We start from the raw sequence: 23,971 nt of genomic DNA, 5'->3' as shown, positions 1-23,971 counted from the left end.
AAAGAAGCCAGTCAATGAAAGAAAAATACCACATGATCTCACTTATTTATGGATAATTGAGACCATTATAAACTTTTGAACTATAATAGATACAGAGGCACAGCTGCCACAAACAGATTGTCAAACCGCAGTGGGAAGGCCGGGGAGGGCTCGGGGGCGGGAGGTAGGGGGGTGAGAGATCAACCAAAGGACTTGTATGCATGCATATAAGCTTAACCAATGGACATAAGACACTGGGGGATAGGGGAGGCTAGGGGACTGTCTGGGGCGGGGGAAAAAAATGGACACATATGTAATACCCTTTGTAATAAAAAATTAAAACAAAAACAAAACAAAAAAAAATAGGGCTAATTCTCCTTGTTTGGAATGGCTTAAGGGTAAAGGGAAAGGAATGGATCAGCAGGTCCCTTGAAGTCCCCACCAGCTCGGGAGGTTTATATGTCAGTGACAGATGGAGCAGTCGGTGGACGGATGTCACGTCTGCGTTCCCAGGCTGTGCTCCCTTTCATGTGGTGACTGGGAGCACTGTCCTAAACAGTCTGCCGGAGAGAGGAGTGTGTCTAAACTTGTAAACCTAACTTGGGTGGCTTGTGACTTCCTGCTACATTCTTGTTTTTTTAAGATCCAATGATCAAAAAAAGTTGCACTTTGCTCAGAATTCCAAAATGAGAAAACATAAAACCACTATGTCATTTCTGAAGCCATTTCCAAACCTTTGTATATTCTTTTTTTTTTAATCATTATGATTTTTTTCCAAGGACATAGTTTCATTTTTGTTTGTATAAACTGACTTCTTGCTGTGAAAGATGAGTTCGTTGGCCCAGCCACACTGGCATGAACACGCAGTTCTGAAAATACTGAAGCCCTTCTGTACCCGTTAGTAAATGTCAGCCACTGGGCTCTCCCCAGGGCCCTCCTCTCTCCTGGCTGCCCCATCCCACCGCCAGGACCAACCCCAACCCCCATCTCCCCGGGACCCAGAGCTACAGGGGAGATGGGACTCTGGTCCCGTCTCCCAGTCCCTTCAACACCCACCCCTTCACCCCAAGCAGCTTAGTTTCCATCTGTTTTATATAATGGCCGTCAGGTAAGGCTTTGTTTGCAGTAAGTACAGTGGGGCCTTGACTTGCCAGTTTAATTCATTCGGAGGCCCCACTGTATTCAGTGTGAAAACCGTTTGAAAAACCCTGCTCAAGGTCAGCCCTCAGGCCCTTGCAGGTTTGCACTGTCAGGATTTCAGAGAATGGAGGCCTTTCTCCCAAAAGCACTAGCTCCTTATAAAGTCAAGTGCCCGTCTGCCTCCTGGTGCAATTACCTTGCATCCAAATGGGCAGCAGACACAGGCTGTGGGTGTGGAGAGGACCCCTGAGCCGGGTCCGAATCGGATGAGGCAGAAGGTGCTGGAGCCCGGGCTCGAGTGGAGGCGGCAGGAAGGGAGTGGGCTTTGCTCCGTGCCCAGCCCTGTGCCAGGTGCTCACGGTCCAGATCCTCTCCAATCCTATAAGACGTGTTTCTTCGCTCCCTTCCCTCCCTCCCTCCTTCCCTTCCTTCTGGGTTCACTGAGCACCTGTCTGTGCCAGGGGCTGGGGTACAAAGGCAAGGCTAGCATCCCAAGACCTCACCGCCCCGTGAGAGCATCATCCAGAAAACGGTGCGGGGTGTAGAGGGAGCCCCAGGTGACTCAGGGAAGGTTCACTTGGGGCTCCCTCTGCATCCTGCACCGTTTAAGTGGAGTTAAAGCCGAGCTAAGATTTGAAGGATGAGGAAGGGCATTCCGGTGGAGGGAGCTGCATGGGTGCATCCTGCACCGTTTAAGTGGAGTTAAAGCCGAACTAAGATTTGAAGGATGAGGAAGGGCATTCCAGGTGGAGGGAACTGCATGCGCGAAGGCAGGGAGGCAGGAAACAGCCCGCCTGGTCTGGGGACTGTGGGAGGGAGATGGAGCCCGGGTGCAGGAAATCTGCTGGGTGAGGTTGGGGTCCCAGAACCCACCACCTGGACCCTCTGCCTCCTTGACCTCCTTTGCTCCCGGCTGCCTGGCCAGGAAGAGGCCTCTGCCGACCTGCACAAACGGAGGCTGTGAAGCTGGAGAGAGGGAGGAAAGGTACCAGCTGGTGTTTATTTTTGGATCGCTTCTCAGAAAGCTCCTTCTTCTCCTCCGACACCATAGCAACCAGGTGGCAGCTGGGGAAGCCACCTGTGAGCTGGACTGGGTTGAGGGGGAGGTGGGGTAGCAGGAAAGGTACCAGCTGGTGTTTATTTTTGGATCACTTCTCAGAAATCTCCTTCTCCTCCTCCGACACCATAGCAACCAGGTGGCAGCTAGGGAAGCCACCTGTGAGCTGGGCTGGGTTGAGGGGGAGGTGGGGTAGGAGTAGGGACCTCTGCTGCCCCTCTCTGAGCCTCAGTTTTGGCATCTAGAATATGGGCACGACAACCAGTTGCTGGCTCCTGTCAACCCAGATACTCTAGGAAGCAGAGGCCCAGGCTGGACTCATTAGGGGGAAGGCCTGGGAGGTAAGGGCGGGACTGGGGAGTGCCCTGCCTCATCCTGCAGCAAGGCCGCCAGGAGTCCCCGAGCCACGTAGCCTGTACTTCCCACCGAGCAGCCTGCCCTGGTGTGCCCACTGCACTGTCACTGCTAAGGAGCCCCCTGGAGGAGCGGGAGACAGGGCCGAGGCACAGACACAGGGATGGATCTCCCTGTGAGCCCTGCAGTGAGAGATCCAAGGGGTCTCCCCTGTTGGGCACAGGGCTCAGCAATTCCCAGAACCCAGTCAAAGCCCCAAAAGGAGGGCAAGGAGCTGTCTATTTCCTAGGGCTGCTGCTCCGATGACCACAGGCTGGCCTAAACAAACAGGAGCTTCCAGAAAATCGTTTGCGCGTGCCATCTCTCTCCCGCTGGGACTGTGAAGCTGGGATTGAAAAGGAGACAGGAGAGCAGTGGCCCAGTCCAGAGTCCATGCAAGGGGTCCAGAGGGGCCTGAGCAGTCCCTGGAAGGCCCAGCTGCAGGGTAACCCGGTGCTCTTGCCCTCTGCTGGCCGTTCCTGTTACTGCAGAAGGTCAGGTGCCTTCGCTCCTGTGTTCATGTGGCCCCGCCCCCTGAGACCTTGCATGGTCTGTTTCCAAGTGCCACCTCCCTGGTTGGCTGGCTGCCCCCCTGCTCTCACCCCTGTCAACACTCCCTCTGCCAAAGTCCTTCCAGAAAATCGTTTGCGCATGCCATCTCTCTCCCGCTGGGACTGTGAAGCTGGGATTGAAAAGGAGACAGGAGAGCAGTGGCCCCGTCCAGAGTCCGTGCAAGGGGTCCAGAGGGGCCTGTGCAGTCCCTGGAAGGCCCAGCTGCAGGGTAACCCGGAGCTCTTGCCCTCTGCTGGCCGTTCCTGTTACTGCAGAAGGTCAGAGTCATCCCTGCTGCCCAGCCATTTCCCACTGGGAACCAGCCCAGCACATCATTCCCATTTCGCAGATAAGAGCCAGGCCTGGGCGCTCCCCTCAGCTGGGATGGAGCAGAGCTGGACTGGGAATCAGAACAGTCTCTGCTGCTGACGTATGTGGTCCCCATTTTCCCAAACCCAGGAGGCTCCAGGGCCCTCGGTGCATCTGTAACTGTGGCTATGCCCTTGTATTACCCTGCAGGGAGGTTGCCAGAGTTAACGTCCCAGAGATATAGACACCCACCTGTATCCACTTGTGCTTCGGGGCTGATTGAATGGCAGCTGCTTCACTTGTGGCCTTTGACCCACTTCAATCTACATTCGGAGAAGCCTTGGTTTGGAGTCAGGAAATGGTTCTTGTCCTGCCTGTTACACCCACGGAGTCCCTGGGCCTGACTAGTTCCCGGTGCGTGCCTCGCCTCTGACATGATCCCGTGGGACTTAGAAGCTGCTGGGGATCCCTCGGTTCTGAGAGCGTGTGACCCGCTGTCGTAATGATAGTCACCTGTGAGTCGCGAGCTTATGGGCGCACAATGGAGATAGAAACGAGGGACTTGGTCGCTTCTTCCCCCGCCGATCCAGGACCCCAGCCCAGCCGTGTCTCTGTAACGTTCCCTCTGGCACAGCCCACGGTTCGGTCAAGCTGAGGGCCTCGTTTTCTGCCTCCACAGGTGCGCGTGCTCCTGGTGCTCCCAGTTGGGCCTCTGCCCACGTGTAAGCCCTTTTCCACGTGCACTTGAGTAAGAGGGAAACCATGGGCCAGGCGAAGATGAGCATCTTTGCCCTGAGATGTCAGATGTGCTCTGAGCCTCCATTTGAGGCTCCAGAATTCACGGAAGAGAACGTCTCCAGGATCCTGAACAACCTGGTGTTTCGGATTCCGAAGAAATGCTATAGAGAAGGATTTAAGACCATGGCGGAGAGTCCTACAATCAAGGAATCTCTCTTGAAAGGCCACATGACACTGACAATTGCGAGGCGTGTCTGCAGGGCTTTTGTTACTGCGGAAGGTAAGAGTCCCCTTCACTTCCCACACTAAGCACACCTACCTTCGGGGTCCCCATCTATAAACCTTCCCTCACAAGGAGTAGCACCATAGTGGATACAGTGACAGGGGGCCTGGGTGAAGAAAGGAGAGGCCATGCACAAACCCTGGTTTCCTGAGCCCCCATGGGCTAAGAGTCCCAGAGTTAACACCAACTACCCGGGAAAGATTATAGTCCGGGTCTCCCGCCCACCCCCAAGGGAGTATTTGTGTTCCCACACAGAATTGCAAGCGCGGCAATTTCGGAATTTGCTGCTATTCAGTCATTCTAATCCTAATCATTGTCATCGTGGTGGTGATTGTTGTTAAAAACACTATATGAACCTCAAAAACACGGTGCTACGTTTAAAAAATCAGACACACAAAGTCATGTATTGTACGATCCCGCTGATGCGAACTACTCAGACTAGGAAAATCAGGAAGTAGATTTGTGTCCTTACTACTGTTGTGGCCGGCGTGGCTCGTTTGGTGGAGTGTCATCCCATGTACCAAAAGGTTGCCGGTTTGATTCCATCAGGGCACATACCCAGGTTCCAGATTCCATCCCCGGTTGGGGTGCAGGCAGGAGGCAGCTGATGGATGTTTCTCTTTCTCTCCCTCTCCCTTTAGCTCTCTATTTGAAACAGGTGATGAAGTTCTGCATTTTGGAGTCATCCAGGAAAAGCTGGCCCTGGTGGTCCATGTAGTAAAAGTGCTCATGGGTGCGGGGTACCGGGCTCTGGCTCAGAGTGTAGGTGACACCCCCAGCCCCACCGCAGGCCCACACCCCCAAGGACCACACCAAGGGCAGGGCCCAGGCCCAGAGTGCCCCGCACACCAGCCACACCCTCCACATTGTTTTTTAAAACCCATATAGTGACATTATGTTATTTCCCAGAAACTGTCATCTTCTGAATGTATTGGACAGGTGCCTCTGCTGTAAGTCACCAGCAATATGGCTAACCTGGCTGGTCTCCATTACTGGTTCTGGTGCTTTAAGTTCTTTCTTAGAGTGTTATTGGGGGCAGGGGAGTCAAGGTTAAACTGTCCAAAGAGCAGTAACACAGTGGAGTTCTTAAGCTTATACCTGCCCATTCACCAACTGGGCTACGTGAATGCCCATTTGCCTGGTACATTATGGTGACTTCTGGATTATTACTGCCTTCAGAACTTATTTTAATTAAAAAAAATTAAAGTAAGGCCTAAATGTATTGTTAGCCAAAAAAAAAATGAGTATGTATTAGTCCAAGCTGTTGCTTTAGTTCTCAGTGGCTCCCAACCTGGGTCCTTTCCTGTCAGTGCTTAGATTCAGGCAAGGCAGAAACCAGTCCCTCCCGCAGCCCCTGAAAAGGTCAGAATGTTGGGTGTTGGGTCCACTCCTCTCCCTTCCTCCCCAGGGAGAAGCTGGGAGCTGAGGGTTTCTTTGTGACCATGTGCCGCTGTGCGGGGGGAGGGATTATGGCAAGACCGAGCCACAGATGTTCCAACCAGCTCCAGTACAGCTGGGTTTGTTCTCACACTGGGTACAGGATCCTCAAAATTGATTGTAAGGTTTCTCAGAAATGGAATTGGTCTGTGTGCTGTTCAATCAGCGTGTCCACGGGGGGATGAAGGGTCTGCATCCTAGAGTGTACTCTACTCATAAGGAAAAGTCTGCTGTAAACTACTGTGCCATCTTATGCTGGCAGCAACCGCATACATTTTGTTTACCCTTGACACTTTTCCCGATACCCTCTTCTACCTCCTGCCTCTGTGCAGCAGTCCTGTTCCTGGGAAGAGCTGTCTGTTCCCACTGTGTCCACTTCTAAGCTCCCACTCGTTCCTTAATTCTCAAAGTATATGATCCCTCATTATCACTCCTTACCACCTGACCTTCTCCATCTCCTGGCTTTGCTTGGTTCTCTCTACACCCCTCCACTACCATGTAGTGATCTCCAGGTCCTGCATTTAGCACCTCCCCCCTCTCAGTCTTACACTCTGCCTGGCTGCTCCTGTCCACTTTTGTGCCACATCTGCCCTATGCAGGTGACCCCCCCGCCAAAAAACCTAACTCCAGCCATAAGATCTATCCCAACGAACAGACCCAGGCTCCCAACTGCACCCTGAAAGTGTCCTGAATATCACAAGCACCTCCAACACAACACATTCAACACTAAATTCTTATCTCCCAAAATCTGTCTTCTCTGCTCTGTGTCTGTGTAAATTGCACAACTCTCCACCCGCCTGCCGAAGCTAGAACCCTAGAAGTCTATTTGATTCTTTTTCCATTTCCGTTCCTACATTCAAACTGTGTCTCTATGACCCATAAATTCAGTGGAGTCTTTGACCCGAGTTCCTAAGTTTAATATGTGTTAGTACTCTTTAAAGAAAGACTCAGACATGCTCATTCTAGTACTTTATTGGAAATTGGTTGTGTACATCAATGAGATCAGATCAAAGTAAAAGCATCATGTTCACACAATAATATCCTGATATCTGTGCTATCTTTTTACATAATTTAATAAATCCAATGAGGCTCCTGACTTGAGTCAAAGAGCTTGAGTGGTCCAGAAATCTCTTTATATAAATATAAATCATTGCATCTAAAATAGCCATCATTGTTTTGAGCTAGTTTCCAAAGTCCTGGGAACATCTCTTAAAACATTAGTCTGTACCTCGGATTGTTTGCAGTGCTGGTGGGAGTGAGTGAAGGGGGTACATATACCGTGGAACTAATTCTAGCAGGAGCTGGGGCAGAGGGGTCACAAGGGGCTAGGGACTAGAGATGCTGAAAGCTGGCCGGGGAACTCAGCTACCCTGCATTTTCCAACATTGCTGGAGTGTCAGAGCTATGAGACTCCAGAGCAGAAAGAAAGAGTTGCCCTAGCTCCCTTGGCATCTCCAGGACGTGGCAGAGCCCTCCTCCAGATTGTAGACTGGCAGAGGTTCTGGCACAGAGAAAGTCCTGGAAAGTCCACCCCCCCCCCCCACTGCCATGATGAATTCCCTCCCAAATTAGAAAACTTGAGGGCGTGGCACATCAAAGAAAATCACTTTGAGCCAGTGCGCTCCTGGCCCTTTGGGACGAGGACAGAGTGCCTTTGCTTGGTTTGACCTGAGGGGCACTGACAAAGGCTGCTCTGGCCCCATTGTCTCCCTCGTCGCCTTGAAGGCCATCATCAGTAATTGGGTTCTTTGTTTCTTCCGAGCTTCTCAGCATCCAGCAGTAACACCTGTAGGTCTGTGTTGGCTTCATTGCTCACAAACAGCCTTAACCTCCACCACGTCATTGGTTCTCACAACCCTATGAGGTAGGAAGGGCAGGGATCGCAATCCCCATTTGAAAGGTAAGGAACCTGGAACTCATAGAATTAGGTCCCCCAGTGGGACTCATGCAGACCAGAACTCAGGTCTCCCCTCCCATATCAAGCTTCAGAGTCTACACTCCCAAGTCCCTCCTGCTGCTTCTCTGAGAAAGAGGGAGAGCCTGGGGGAGGGGCCGCTGCCCGCATCCCTCCCCTGCCCCCTCTCGGCAGGCTCTCAGACAGCCCCGTTGAGGACAGGATGAGTCCGCATGCGATAGATGATGACCACAGTGGCCGGGCACAGCAACAAGGAGGTCATGATGACAATGGTGGCCAGGATGATGAGGACAATGACCCAGATATCCAGGATGTGCTTGGGAAGCGTGCCTGGCGTGGGGACCTCACTGCCGGCGTCCATGCTGCTTCACTCTGTAACAGACAGCGAAGAGGAAGTCACTGTTTTGTACCTTCTCCCTGCCTCCCTCGTGGGGAGAAAACCTGCTCCAGGAGTCAGAAACTCGAGTCATTGATGAGCTGTGTGATCTTTAAAGTTGCTTGATCAATAATAACAATGGCCTCATTCATGGAGGGCTTCCTGTGTGCCAGGCACCGTGCTAGGCACTTACAGGTACTAACTTAGTCCTCACTTCAACCACCAACCCGAGGGGGTAGGGACTCTCCGGCTTTTTTGTTTGTTGGCCTTTATCTTCAGTTATTCCCATTTTAAAGACGAGGACTCTAAAGCCTTACAGGGTGTAGATGTAGTTAATTTGCCTGAGGAAGTGAAGCCAGCTGGGTGGGACTCCAGCGCCTCGATGTTTAACTATTAAACCACCAAATTCCCAGTGTATTTCTGCTCCTATAAAATGGGAGATTCGATGCTTTTGGTCCTCTACCCTTTTCCCCATTCTCCTGGGAACAGAACCCCCTCTTTTCTGTGAAGAACCTACACACTCCATGTCTTAGGGTGCTCGCCTGAGGACAGGGGTGGATATGTGACTTGGGCTTGGCCATTAAAAATCTCCATAGCCTCAGTTCAGGAACAGGCGAGCAACCCAGGGTAGATCGACCGAAGTCCTCCCAGGGCTCATATGCACAAGCTATTGGGAAAGATGACCCTTTCTGCTGGGATGCTAAACTGAACGGCGTGAGTCTGGAAAGGATGGGTGTGGGGCTATCTTGCCCATATGTGGAGCGCCTGTGCTAGAGATGGAAAGAAAAATAGAGCCTGTTTTGAATCCAGCCCAGCCTGATGCCATCTGCAAACCAGGACATCCCAGATTATAAACCAACTAGAGGCCCGGTGCACAAAATTCATGCACTCAGCGGGGGGGGGGGCCCTCAGCCTGGCCTGCGCCCTCTTGCAGTCCGGGAACCCTTGGGGGATGTCCGGCTGATGGCTTATGCCCACTCCCATGGACCTAAGCCATCAGTCGGACATCCTTAGCGCTGTGAGCCTGCTTCTGGCTGAGCGGCACTCCCCCTGTGGGAGTGCACTGACCACCAGGGGGCAGCTCCTCCTTGGTGGTCAGTGCGCATCATAGTGACCGGTCATTCCACTGTTTGATTGATTTGCATATTAGCCTTTTATTAAATAGGATGGTTTCTGGGTTTTGCTTAAGCATTGCCAATTTGGTTTCTCTGACTTGGAGCTAAAAGAGTTCTAATGGACACAATATATAAATCAGTTGCTCCCAAACTTTTTCAATTCACAGCGCCCTTAATGTCTTAGTAATTTCCTGACAGCACTCCAGGCCAAAAGAAATAGCTAGCAGTTCTGTTTATTACGTAGTTAAGTTCAAGGAACTTAATAAGCATTTTATGTCCGAACTAAAATAGTAACTATTTGAAAAAAATAATGGACACAAATAGAAAGAAAAAAATATGTTTTTAATTCTTAACCAGTTATTGAGTAATGGGATGTGTGCAACATTTGGACACTGCACAATTTTTGCAACTTAAGAGTCAGATTGGACAATGAGGTGCTCACTTCCTATTCTACATTCATTGGTGTGTAGTACTTACTGTATCATAGCAGCCACCCAAAGCTCAGCTCCACAAATTATAACATCATCAAAAGGAATGTAGTAGGATTAATGTTAAACTGTAAGCTCTCTTGAGCCAGTAGTTTACACAGTGTCTGAGAGATGTCAAATATCACTATTCTTGTCAAAAATATTAAAGATCTTGCAGTCCCTATACACCCAACTTTCCAGTGAGTTCACTGTGGCTTCCCAGGGCCCAGTGCACAACTTGAGAACATCATACCAGTACGTGATACATTCCCTGCCCAGAGGCTGGTATAAACAACCTCCCAAGGTTCCTTTTAGATCTAAGATCTTTTTTATTTTATTTTATTGATTATAGAGAGAGGACGGGAGAGGAAAAGAGGGAGAGAAACATCAATGGTGATAGAGAATCATTGATCGGCTGCCTCCTGCACGCCCCACACTGGGGATTAAGCCCAAAACCTGGGCATGTGCCCTGAGCGGGACTCGAACCCTAACCTCCTGGTTCATGGGTTGACACTCAACCACTGAGCAACACCAGCCAGACTAGATCTAAGATCTTTAATCCTGGTGATTCTAGGTCCCACACAAAATCCCCAAGTCCAGTCCTATTTCCTGCTTTTATGTAATTAGTAACTTTTCCTTTCTAGTCCCTTTGGCTCCATGCCCACTGTTGCCACTCTAAGTACAGTACTTCTAAGTACAGTACTGATTACCATACTCTGCTACTGATTATAGAGTCCCCAAGATGTACATACAAGGATGCTCGTTTCTGCATTGTTATATCAACCAACATAACAGAAATGTCCATAAATAGTAAAATAAAGTAGTGTATATCCATATAATGAAATACCTCACCGCAATTCCATTCATTCATTTAGCAAATATGTAGTGCTTACTACACATCAAGCATTGTTCCAATATGTTATAATATTAACTTATTTAATAGTTATTAAAAAGAATGACGGTCTATGGGGGGAAATTAAGTGCAGGATAATATGGATAGGATCATTCCTCTGGTTTGGATTTCATAGAATTAATCAGATAGATAGGTAAGGGTATAAAAATGAAAAGTCTTTTATGAGCGAAATCCCAGGACAGTGTTAATAGTGATTACCTTTGAGTGTTAGACTGGGAGGGGAAGGTTTTGCTTTTCATTCTTCATGTCTTTCCAGTGTTTGAATTTTCTACATGAGCATGTATTGCTTTTTGTGAAGTTACTGTACTGAAAATGTACTGCAATTGTTATTTTTATTGGTATTTATCCAACATCTGCTAATTGCTTCGAATATTCTAAGATTTATGGGGATGGACATAGGTTTTCTAGTACTGGAAGCAGCACAGGTGAGGAATCTCCAGGGCCTAAGAATTTGATTTTGTCCAAGAAGCAACCCCATTTTCTTTCTTTTTTTCTTCTTTTCTGCATTTTTTGTTCTTTTTTTAAAAATTGAGGTATAAATATATATTGCAAAATGATCTCCACAATAAATCTAGTTAGCATCACCACACATAGTTAAAAAAAAATTTTCTGACGATGAGAACTTTTAAGATTTACTCTCTTAGCAATGTTCGAATATGCAACACAGTATTATTAACTATAGTCACCATGCTGCACATTACAGCCCCATGATTTATTTATAACTGGAAGTTTGTGCCTTCTGCCCCCTTCACCCATTTCGCCCAGCCCCCACCACCTGCTTCTGGTGGCCACCAATCTGTTAACTGATTCTATGAGTTCAAGTTTTGTTCTGCTGTATTTTCCACTTATAAGTAAGATTATGTGGTATTGCTCTTTCTCTGCCTAATTTCACTTAGCATAATGCCCTAAAGGTCTATCCATGTTGTTGCAAATGGCAATATTTTGTTATTTTTGAATAATATTCCCTATTTATATACCACATTTTCTTTATCCATTCATCCATTGATGGGCACTTGGGTTGTTTCCATGTCTTGGCTACTGTAAATAATGCTGCAATGAACATGAGAGTGCGGATATCTTTTCAAATCAGTGTTTTCATTTTCTTCTGATAAAATACCTAAAAGTGGAATTGCTAAGTCATGTGGCAGTTCTATTTTTTAGTATTTGAGGAACCTCCATACTGTTTCCTATTGTGGCTGCACCAATTTACATTCCCAACAGTGCATGAGACTTCCCTTTTCTCCGTATCCTCACCAACACTTGCTATTTCTTTTTGATAACAGCCATTCTAACAGGTGTAAGGTGCCATCTCATTGTGGTTTTGACTTTCATTTGTATGAGGTGCTATCTCATTGTGGTTTTGACGTGCATTTCCCTGATGATTAGTGATGTGGAGCATCTTTTCATGTGAATTCTGGCCAGCTGTATGTCTTCTTTACTTTTAATTTTTTTTTTACATCAACTGGATGGAGGGACAAATGGAAACGGGGTGGGGGGGTGTCTTTATAATTCTCTGTATTAAAAAGAGCAAATACATACATTTATGATGTTTTAAGTCAAATAAGATTCTAGTCTGAGACTAGATCAGTGGTCACCAAGTGTTATAGAGTGTGCTCAGTGAGAACCACCTGCGGACAGTATAAAAAACACTAATTTCTGGGTCCTATTCCAGACTTAGTGAATTAGACTCAAGAGGAGATGGAAGGGGGGCTTTTCTCCCCATTTCCCAGGTGATTTGAATGTGCAGCCAGGTTTGGGAACCCCTGGACTCAACAATCTCTAAGGTCTCTACAACTCTTTCCAGCACTAGGATTTGAGAATTGATTCCGAGGTGCTCCGTTGCCAGTCAGGTCAGATCTGGGCAAGTCTGAGGTTAAGGAGAAGCCTCAGGCCTGCGGAGGAGGGAGAGGCACTGGCTGGCCCTGCCTCAGCCTTGGAAACGGGGCCACTCTCTCCAAGGTCTACAGCGTGGAAGCATGAGTCACCGGGGACGGCACAGTGCTCGGGAGTACGGGGGCGGAGAGCTTATACTCTGTGGTCTCCTGACTACATCAGTAGCTAGCTTGCTTTGGGCCAAAAGAACCCCACAAAGCTCTTTCTGGTAAACCCATTAACATGAGTCTGTGACTCCAGATGCCAGGAACACATCATCTCCTGGCTGGTTTTCGTAAGCAAAACCTGTCATTTACAGGAACTCAGGCTTCAGGGCTCATCCACAACCAAGACTCACAGAACACTGAAGCCAGAGCCAACCTTATTTCACAGATGGCAACGCTGAGGGCCAAGGTTTCCCCCTTCACCCCCACTCCCTTCCCGAAGAATCATCCCAAGTCATATATCTGATCAAGTCGCTGTCCCATCTAAGAAAACAGAACAAGTAAATGAATGGATGAAGCTTTTTCTGTAAAGTGTATTCTCAACTGTACTAATATTACCTTTTTGCACATAAGATTGTTTAACCGCCCCCCGCCCCCGCCCACACACACACACCCCACAGATAAAAGTGCAGCTGCTCTAGAATGCCAGAGAGGGGGTGAGGGAGGGAGGTTTGGGGGCCTACTCAGTCAACAGGGCTGGATAAATATCCTTAGAGGCCGTAAGCACTAAAGATTAGAGTGTCACCCCCTTCACATATACAATTCAAAATAAAAGTAATTCTACACCACAACACAAAAACGTACATGTTACAATGACATTAAAGCCGCTTTTTTTGATAACTGAAAACATCGGAGGAAATCACTTTTCCCAGTTATTTCGTTGGTGTCTGCTTAGCACAGCCTGCTCACCTGGTACAGCACAGCTGTCCAGCCTCCCCTTGACCCCTAGGTCCCAGCGCTCCCAGGCTGGCCATCCACGTAGCCAGACGACAGAAGGTACAGGGAGCGCCATCTGCCTCTGTCAACCTTCTCAATCCTAAGCAGGGAAGCCACTGTTCTCACCAACCACGGACACCCCCAGGTCCCTACACCTGCCCTGAGTGTGAGCAGTATGGACAATGCAATGCAAAAGCTAATAATCCCAAAATGACTGATTTTGTGTCCATTAACAAAATTAAGTGTAAGGATGAAAAATTGTAGTTTCCTCCAAAGGAAGAAAACGTTGTACCTTCTCCAAAGGTAGAAAATCCATCCCATCTATCAAGTACTATACATGGTCCAGTCTAGGAAGGGAAAAGGATGGGTGCCCCATCTCCTGCTTGGGGAAACATCAAGTTTGATTCTGAGACCATTTTTGTAAGCAATTAAAAATCCTTTGGCAAAATAAATAAAAAGTGCCAGCCAATTCCATCATATGGCAAAGTTTTTAGTTCTAATAAAAAATATATAAATTTCCTACATTAAAATTTCCTACAAGTCAGAATTTTAGAATAACTGAATTCAAGGGGAATAGTCTGTGCTATCTACCCACCTTTTAATTATGGGGCTCATCCCCAGCAGCAACTTTACCTCTCTGACAGAGCAATATTGTTTTTGATTGGCACTTACCAGAGCAAGTAACTTTGTCCAGGATATTTGTTCATTCATTCATTCGTTAGTTCATTCGTTCATTCATTTACTTGTCAAGTACTTGCTGTTATGGGGCTCATCCCCAGCAGCAACTTTACCTCAATATTGTTTTTGATTGGCACTTATCAGAGCAAGTAATTTTGTCCAGGATATTTGTTCATTCATTCATTTCTTAGTTCATTCGTTCATTCATTCACTTGTCAAGTACTTGCTATGTACAAGTTACTCTTTTAGGAATTACCATTATTTACTCAGAAGACGTAGCTCTTTTACTTCCAAGGAGCACAGAGAAGTTAAGTACCCCTCTCCTTTCTACCCTTAAACATGGAAGCCCCCAAGCCAGCTTTTCTTTAACAGACGTATGGGGCAAGTGCTAAGCACTGTGTTAGGCCCTGTCCCATACATTAACTTATTCAACCTTCCAACAATCCTGTGCGGGATATGTTATTTCACAGATGTGGAAACTGGCTAGTGACCATAAAGCTAAGTAAATGGGTTTCAAACTCGGGTCTCCTGACCCTGCCTTCACCACAGCCCACAGCTACCTCCAAAGCATCCACATGGCCCCCAAGTGTGCGAGCATGGCGTACGGCGGAGCCACAGCTCTCTTCTAAGTCCAGGTGAGGCTCTTAACTGCTTTGGCCAAAGCCATTTTAGATTTAGAGAATTAAGAAGAGATATGCAATCAGGACTTTTATTTCCAGTTCTAGACCAAGTGCCAAACTAAACCATTTTGACCAATACTCGCTGAGGACAACTGGAAAAATTGCACCCCAAAAATATGCTTGAAGGCACTAAGAAATAACAAAATAATGAATCACCAGGCTAAGATCTGGGAGTGGACAGAAATCCAGGGCGCTGAGTTTGGCATTTGAAGCGGCATTTCCACTGGTGGGGAATGGAAACTAAGCAGTGTTTCTGACAGACTCGGGAGTCCAAGCCCGCCAAGACAGAGAGACTTAAACCCTTGCGTTCTGAGGTTGGATTTCGGTGAGCACTTTTAGTGCTGAGCGTGTACTAGACGTATACCAAGCAGCTTCGAATCATCACAGTCCCTGAAACTGAATTAAGGTTGTTCCAGATTGCCAGGTGCCTGGCAGAAGCAAACCTTTATCCTCTCTCAAAAAGATAACATCACAATAGGCTTCAATTCCGCCCCCCCCAAAAAACATAATGTTCAGTACATAACCAAAAAATACGCAGGAATAAAAAAGGGCAAGATGACATGTACAGAACCATCAGAAACAAAAGACAATAGAAAAAGATCTGTAGGACTCCAGATATTGGAATCGTCACACTTGAAATAACCTTGCCCACTATGTTCAAAGAGGAAAAAAAAAAATTGAAGATTAAGAAATCTGACAGAGAACTGGAAACTGTGAGAAAAAAAAATACAACATATTTTTAAAGAACCAAATAGAAATTCTAGAACTGGAAAATATAATAATAGAAATAAATGGAAACTGTGAGATCATGAATGTATGTTTTAAGCCACTAAATTTGTGTTAATTTGTAATGGCAACATTAGAAAACAAATATTGCAATACTGGATTTGTCCTGTGCAGATGAAACTTCTACAAACTAATGGAATTCTGGAAATCTACATAGAATTTAGACACTATCTAGTTTAAACCACATAACCTACTTTCCACTTTACAGATTGAAGGCAATGACTCGCCCAAAGTCACAGAACAAATTCATGGCAGGACAGGGGTGAGAACTCTTGTCAGTTCCATCACTAGCCAGTCTTCTTGATTATACCTTTTTACTTGTAAACGGTTACAGAGGACCTTGAGGCCCGGAGCCCTAAGCAACTTCACTTTGGTGAGATTGTTTTCCAGGAACGAACACACACACACACACACACACACACACACACAGAAATGTCCTGTCAGAATCGGTCCTTTACATTCCATCCGTTTAACTTAAGGCCCAAATACAATTAAATCTAGTTAAGAAGGTAATGGCCAAACCTAAGGCCCAAATGCAATTAAATCTAGCGAAGAAGGTAATGGCCAAGTCTTGTAACTCATTTATTCCTGGCTCTGGGTAAGAACATCAGAGAAGAGCGGGGGAGACACTGGAATCCTATTTGTAGTGGGAGATCCCACCCAATTGGGGGAAAAGCTCACATGCATATGGGATGAAAGACGGGGAGAGCAATGGATAACTTTGTCTGGGCTCCACTCTGCCCTGACAGACTTCACCCAACCGACCTCACTTTTCCTCACTGAATGCCTTTCCTCTCTCCTCAGCAGTATTGATACTGAGCGAACAATTCTTAAATCCACAATCCCCAAGCTCCTGTATGTGGGAGTGCAATAGGTGGAGGGAATCCTGGGAAATGGCAGGAAGTCACACGCACACTGCAGAGTAGTGTTAAACGCCCAGGCTTAGAGGCCAGGGGGCTTGGATTTAAATCTGGTTCCACCACTTTCTAGCTGACCAACCTTGCACAACTTACTTAAATTTCATAATGCTTTTATATCCTCAGCTGAAAACAAAAAAACAAAAGTGAGGAAAGAATGGGATCTACCCCATAGGGTTCAGAGATTTCCATGGGACAATCACACATAGTTCTCAGCAGTGTTCTAACACACACAATTAGTACTCTATGAATGTTTGTTCTATGATTAATAATTCCTGGCCTTATGTAGGAACTCACTGATCCAAGCAAATATTCCACCCTCCTTCAGCTAGTTTGTTAGAATCCCTAACTTGGATCATATCTTTATCAACAAAAATGATAGGTGATTAATCTATATTAATGATTTTTAAAAATCAACCAGCAGCATGCTTGATTTGCCTGACCTATGCCTCCAGTTCAAGTGTGAAACTGGTAGAGTAGCAATTGAATCTAATTCAAGACACATTTACGGAATTGTAATTAACATTGGGGATCAAGGAGTGGTGTAGACACAGAGATAAATAAAAGTATTTGTCCTTAAGAAGTTCACTCTCTTATGGAGGAAAAAAGACATTAATTACAACTTCTAATTGCAATAGAAGGCAAAGAAATGTTACCTGAAGGTACAAACCACATGTTACTGACAAGAGGGAAGAATTAAAAAGAGCACTGACTCTGGGGTGAAGAGGATCTTAATTTGAATGCTGCTTTCCACCCTTATTGGAGGTGTGACTTTGGAAACGTTATTTAAAATCTCCAAAACTCAATCTTCTGATCTGTACACTAGGAACACTAAAAGCACAGCATTGCACCATCCTATTGTGAGGCTAAAGTGAGGAGAAATATATAAAGTCCTTGAGCATAATAGATGCTCAAAAATATTAATTCTCATTCCTTTGTTTTTGTCTACGTAAAATAAAAGCCTTTACAAGGAAGGAGGCCTTTGGACATGGGCTTTGAAGATAAGTAGGAGCTCAAAAATAAATAAGGGGAAAGGCAGGATAAGCCCAGAGGTGATGAGCTACCTGGTGTGTTGGGAGCATATGTAGTCCTTGTGGCTTTGGCAAGAGGCTGGCCTCTGTAAGCTTCAGTTTCATTTGTAAAGTGGAAATAATAACAAGTAATGACAGTAACTACTTCATTGGAATGCCAGGCAAGTTGAATGAGCGAATACACATAAAGCACTTAGGACAATGGCAGGTACCCAGTGAGGACTTCATATGTGTTCAACTGAGCTAGTGAACACAGCATAGCTCCTAAATTCAAAGCGTTCAGAGGCCTCGCCCTTAGTTTGGGTGCCGTGACTGCTCTGAATCTGATCTAGGAAACCACAGTGATAGTTTCATAAACAAATACCCTTTGATAGTCTGTCCCAGCTTTGACCTTTCATCAGACACGCATACCCTCCACATCTGAACTGCTGCTCAAAGTTAACTTTTGAGAGATTGCCAAGGTTATCCGACCAGTTTTATCGCCAAGGAGTTCACTGAGGAAGAAGGCAATAAAAGAAATGACTTCCTGCTGGCAGGCGAGCTTAATTACCCCGAAGTGGGAGAAAAGGCAGAGAGAGGCAGGTTGCTTCCTGCAGGTGTCACTGCCAGAGCTCACAGACAGTGCTGCTGCTGCTTCATTCCCACCAGACACAAGGGCCAGAGAGGAGGCAGCTAGAACCAGCTGTGCGTCGCTGACACTGGCGGCATCTCTTCAAGCATCTTGCAGAATGTGAACAGTGAGGCTGATGGTTCCCAGGGCAGTAGACTTGGGAGTTTACCAGCATCACACAGCTTATGGGACCCCTGTAAAGCTCTACCCTCAGGAGCTGGTGAGACTGGAGCATTTATTTATTTTTATTTTTAAAAAATATATTTTTATTGATTTCAGAAAGAAAGGGAGAGGGACAGGGAGAAACATCAATGATGAGAGAATCATTGATTAGCTGCCTCCTGCACGCCCCCTCCTGGGGATCGAGCCCGCAACCTGGGCATGTGCCCTTGACCAGAATAGAACCTGGGACCCTTCAGGCCGACGCTCTATCCACTGAGCCAAACCAGCTAGGGCTGGAGCATTTAGACAAGACATAGAAGACAACCCAAGTACCAAGATGGGGCCCCATTGGCCACCTAGGAGCTTGGGTAACCTAATGACCCGTGTCCCAAATGCTGGGCCCACTTTGAGACCTCTGTTCGTGCTGTTCCCTCTTCTTAGAATGCTCTTCCCCCCATATCTTCCTTCCCTATCTATCCAAATCCCTGCACACCCTCTGCTGGGCATCAAGCCTGAAACCTGGGCATGTGCCCTGACTGGGAATCAAACCATGACTTTCTGGTTCATAGGTCAATGCTCAACCACTGAGCCATGCAGGCCAGGCCAGATCTTCCTTTTCAACATCCAGTGTCTCAATGTCCACAATCTCAACTTAAATGTCACCTCTTAGGAAAAACCTTTCCAGATTTTCTATCTCTGACCTTGTTTTGTTTTCTTTATACACTTTTCACAATCTAAAGCCTGTTTGTTTGTTTTTATTGGCTATCTTTACCTGCTCCGATACAAGCCCAAGGAGATCAGAAGCCTCAACTCTTGTTCGCTGCTGTACCCTCAGCACCTATCACCGGCCCTGGCACACAGTAAATGCCCAATACACTTGAGACCGGTGAAGGAATGAATATGGGCTAACCGGGGAACTTCCGGTTTGAGCTCAACTCCTGGGACTAAAGTGCTGGAGGTCCAGAGAGGATTCTCAACCCCGCAGAAAGTCCAATGACCCTAAAAGTCAGAACCCTATCTCTAAAATAAATGACAATCTCTGATTTGATCATTTTCTGGGCTCTCTGTACATCCAGGAAGGATTATGGGGATCTCTTTGTTTCCCAGCCCACCCTGTCCTTACCAGGCAGAGGAGAACTGGACTTTCAGAATAATGCCTTCTAGAATCTGCTCTTGCTCATTTGCTGGGGCTGGTGAGCTCATTAGTGTTTTGATTCCCTGTGCTCAGACGCTGGCCATTGAGGTTGGTGAATGGATGTGTGAGTTTCTGCCCAGGGTCGGAACCTTCCTATCTTTGTTCTTAGAAGAGGACAGGGAGGCTGATAAAAAGGGAGGAGATTTCCCAGGCCAAGTTTGGTGTGAAAAGGCCATCCCAGCTCACATTCATATTGGAAAAAGTTCCCCTCCTAGAATGTAAGAGTTAGTCTCAAGCATTTACCAGCCCAGTACAGAGTCCATTTCACCAGGGACTTTTGTTCCATGTTAAGGGGCCGGAGGGAGGAATGGTCTGGACACACAACTATCAAAAATGTGAAATAAATCAAATCGGAGGCATTTCTCCGATGACCCAACGTCCCTGAGGAGCGCTCTGTTCTCATTTTACCCCATTTGGCTTCTGTCTCCTCCAAAATTCTTAACAATCTAAAGACATTCTGTGTCCGAGTTTCTCTCTGTTCCTCTGTGGCTGGAAAATGGAAAAACACCAGGATACTTCAAAGAGATCAGAAAGCAGGCAGAGCTGCACAAGACTGCACGTACCATCGGAGCCAGCCAATCACAGAGTCTTAGAAACCAACAGGGAGCCAGCAGAGGAGAAACCCAGGCCAAATCCGCAGCATCCTGTTTAAACCTCCACCATCCATCATTGTGACTTGCCAGTGACTAAGTGTTTGCTGCCTGCTGGCCTGACTGGGAGACTGTCCATAAGGTGGGCTGTCAGGGGGGCTCAGTGGCAGCTGTAAGGGCACTAGAGTGGCACTAATCTCCTGCCTCACTGCGTCTGGTAGATGGAATAATGGCCCCTTGAAGGTGTCCATATCCTGGGCCCCTGAACCTTGAATACGAAAAAGGAAACATGACTCAGAGGGTGGAACCATGTGATTAAAGTTAAGGACTTTGGGGTTGGGAGATACAAAGTGGGCCCAATCTAATCACGAGTCCTTAAAGGTGAAGAGGAAGGCAGAAGATTTACCATGAGAAGGACCCGGCTCTCCGCTGCTCGCTGGGAAGATGCTGGAAGGCGGCTATGAGCCAAGGAATGCAGTGGCCTCCAGGAGCAGAGAATGACACTCAGCTTACGGCCAATGAGAAAACGGTGACCTTGTTCCTACAACCAGAGGAACTGAATTCTGTCAACAACTCAAAAAAGTAGGGAACCAATTCTCCCTTAAAGACTCCAGAAAGAAACAGCCTAGTGATGCCTTGATTCTCTTCTAGGGAAGCTTCGGACCTACAGAATTGTGATATTTTAATACATTTGATTTCTCTAAGCCATTAAATCTGTGGTAACTTGTGACGACATTAGAAAACCAATGCACTGTGTGATCCTAAATAATCCCTTCTTTCAAACTGGGCCTTAGTTTCCTGCCAGTCAATTGGAAAGGATGGACAAAGTGATCTGTCTCGAAGGGTCTGCCTCTGCTCTCCTAACATTCCACCTCCCCGAGAGCCGTGCTAAAGTCCAGGACCTCTTCGTTTGAAAACCATTAAGGAAAAAAATGGGAAGGAGTGACGAGGAGAGAAGATTAATCTTTAAAAAGCCCCAAGGAGTCTCCTAAGAGGCAACCAGGGCACTCAGAAGGAGATTCAACTGTACCCCAGGGGAATGAAGTGGGAAGTCTGGAAGAGCAAGATAAAAGCTTCACAGTCAACTGGTAGAGGTTGTCCAGAGCATTGAGTTCAGAAGGATTTCCTAGCTCGGCCGGTGTGGCTCAGTGGTTGAGCATCCAGCTATAAAGGAGGAGGTCATGGTTCAATTCCCCATCAGGGAACATGCCTAGGCTGTGGGCTCGATCCCCAGTGCAGGACATGCAGGAGGCAGCTGATCCATGATTCTCTCTCATCATTCATGTTTCTCTCTCTCCCTCTCCCTTTCTTAAATCAATAAAAAAAAATAAAGAAGGGTTTCCTGGCCTTGTGGGGGTTCTGTGCAAGGCCCTGATGATCAATGTCTGCCTGGGGCCCGGGATGGGGGAGTAGGGACATGTGTGTCAGATATGTGTCATCACTAATTGAAACATAGTTTAGTTTTTTTCTGTCTTTCCTTCTCTCTCTCCCATTTCATTTCCCCTGATCCTACATAGTGGGTCACCAGCAATTCACATGCCCAGTTGCCCAGTCAAAGGCCAAATCAGTCCAAATAAGGAAGCTACCTCTATACACAACTAAGCAATTTCAAGTACATGGTTTCGTGCTGAATCTGGTTCGCTGTTGTCTAATGTGGCCAGCGGTTATGACTCTGACTTGTTCCCCTTTCTGGCCACCGAACTTCTGAAAATACACCATGCTCACTTGTCACTCATTGTCTGTTTCATCAGGGAGTTGAAAGGGTACCAGGGCCCCTCGTAATTCACTAGTCCCGCGGCTGTCATTTAACTCCCCTCTAGGTCACCCTGCAAGTAAGTGACTGAGGCAAGATCTAAACACATAGCCCCCAATTTCAATGCAATTCAGAATCTAGGCCCTGGAGCCACACTGCCTGGGTTCAAAGTACAGCTCTGCCATTTAGTTCCTGAGTGACAGTGGGGCTCTCTCTCTGTCTCTCTCTCTCTCTCTCTCTCTCTCTCTCTCTCTGACGTAATGGATGTAATGATGGTCTCTACCTTATAGGATTGAGGTAGACTAAATGAATTACTGCATATAAAACGCTTACAATAATGTCTGGTTCATAGCACTCAATAAATGCCAAGTATACTGCATCATTCATCTTACCTAGCCAATCCGGGTGGGGGCCTGCGGGGTGTGACAATGCCAACATTGGCTCCTATAAACTGTGAGTGTGAGCACATGTGTCTGTCTTTGATATACAGTCAATAGCGGCAGTGTAAGATCGACTCAGATAAAGATCCTCTTTCCTTGGAGTTGTTTCCTGTGTAGGTTTCATCCATGGAGAGGACACAGACGTGCATCTTTCAAAGAAGGATCAGAATAAGGCTGGGAAAAGCCCGGAGGCTGTGACTGCCTCTTTACCCCTGTGTCTGTCACCCCTGAGCTCACAACACAACCCGGCCACGTCAGACCCATCCCTCCTGCCCCAGTTTCTACTTTGTTTTACGTCTCACACAGCTCGGAGATTCTCAGGCGGTGCTAGAAAGGGGGAATCCCCCAGACCTTTTATGCAATGGGGCCCACAGTCCTGACGCCCTGAGAGGTCAGTGTTTGGGAGAGTTGATGGAGCATGACTGTAATCTCCCACAGCATGACTCATGACCCGGGACAGCTGGAAACAGGAGGTCCCTGCTGGAGCAGAGAAGCGCTTCTCCTCGGCTTTTTCGGTGGTTACTGCAAACAGTGCATGCTGTCCTGAGCTCAGCGGGGCTGCCTCGTATGTGCTCAGAGGATGGCTAAGTGGCCTACGTAACCCAAAGAGCACGTGATGCTCAACCGCCCTGTTTAACCCCCACTTCCTCATCCTACAGATGGGAAGGCAGGGTGCAGACCGTGGAAGGTAGCTCAGTGTCTCCTGCCTCCCAGGGAACTTTCCACCTCCACCCCCCACTCTTGACCCCATTCAGGTGTCCACACCCCTTCCTGCTACTTGGGCACTGCAGTGGTGGCACCGTTCGCGGCAGGTGTGCACGGAATCTCTGATACTTGAATGACTGGCCCACTTGCACACCTGCAGTCTAGCGCTTTGGGGAAACTATAGACGGAGGGGGAATGTGTGAGCCCGAGGGGCCAACAGGACCAGTGCTGTCAGGAAGAACCCAGTGGAGCTGCGGGCAACCCGGAGAAGCGCTGGGACGGGCCCTATGAGTAAGAGCCCATCCTGGCCGCTCCCTCAAATTCAGAACGTCTGCCCCTGGGACAGTTTTGTGTGGCTCACGTCTCTCGTCCTTTCCCTCCGTAAACAGCACTGTCAGGCCCGGTGCCAAGTGCTGAGGATCAGAGATGCGCCTAGAGACAGTCCCTACCCTCAAGGAATCTATGGAAGGGACACGGATGCAAGGGAACCGGCCACCCGAGCAACCAGTCCCCACGCAGGAAAGAGGCCTCCTCTCCAAGGTGCTGTGCACACCCCCCATCACCTGACTTCTGTAACGCAAAGACTATTTCCTCCGTTTCACAGATGGAGAAAGAAGGCTCCGAGATGAGACGGGCAGTGACAGTGCAGTGACGGCCAGGGCGGCCACTCACCACCCCGAACGCCAAACTCCCAACAGGACAGAAGTCTGTCTCCTGTGGGGCTGGAGCGCACCCGCCCGAGGTCAGGCCTCGAAGAGATCATTACTGAAGTGTTATGAGCATAGAAAGACCCATTCAAGTCTACCAGAGGGAGGAACCAAGTGGCCAGTGTGTGTGTGTGTGTGTGTGTGTGTAAGGCAGCTGGAACTGACGGCTGAGAGGGGGAAAAAGGGGAAATGCAAAAGTGCTGAAGCGGGAAACGAGGGCGGGGAGAGGA

At 47.6% G+C, this 23,971-nt stretch overlaps 1 protein-coding gene across 2 annotated transcripts; it reads right to left on the bottom strand.

Moving 5' to 3' along the window:
• Positions 1 to 6,844: 6,844 nt before the first annotated feature.
• SMIM3 (small integral membrane protein 3) lies at positions 6,845 to 23,672 on the bottom strand. 2 transcript variants are annotated; one of them, XM_015565622.1, is made up of 2 exons: positions 23,598 to 23,672; positions 6,845 to 8,175 (listed from the first exon to the last, which is right to left on the bottom strand). In XM_015565622.1, the coding sequence occupies exon 2, from the start codon at positions 8,162 to 8,164 to the stop codon at positions 7,982 to 7,984; it is 183 nt and encodes a 60-aa protein (XP_015421108.1). In that variant the 5' UTR covers positions 8,165 to 8,175; positions 23,598 to 23,672; the 3' UTR covers positions 6,845 to 7,981. The 2 variants fall into 2 exon arrangements, with proteins under 2 accessions (XP_015421108.1, XP_006766325.1); XM_006766262.2 differs by lacking the exon at positions 23,598 to 23,672 and adding an exon at positions 20,543 to 20,686.
• Positions 23,673 to 23,971: the final 299 nt, after the last annotated feature.

This window comes from Myotis davidii, unplaced genomic scaffold (assembly GCF_000327345.1).
Source record: "Myotis davidii unplaced genomic scaffold, ASM32734v1 scaffold18, whole genome shotgun sequence".
Lineage (NCBI taxonomy): Eukaryota > Metazoa > Chordata > Mammalia > Chiroptera > Vespertilionidae > Myotis > Myotis davidii.
The sequence above is the reverse complement of the archived record's forward strand: the minus strand, read 5'-3'. Positions and strand labels throughout refer to the sequence as shown.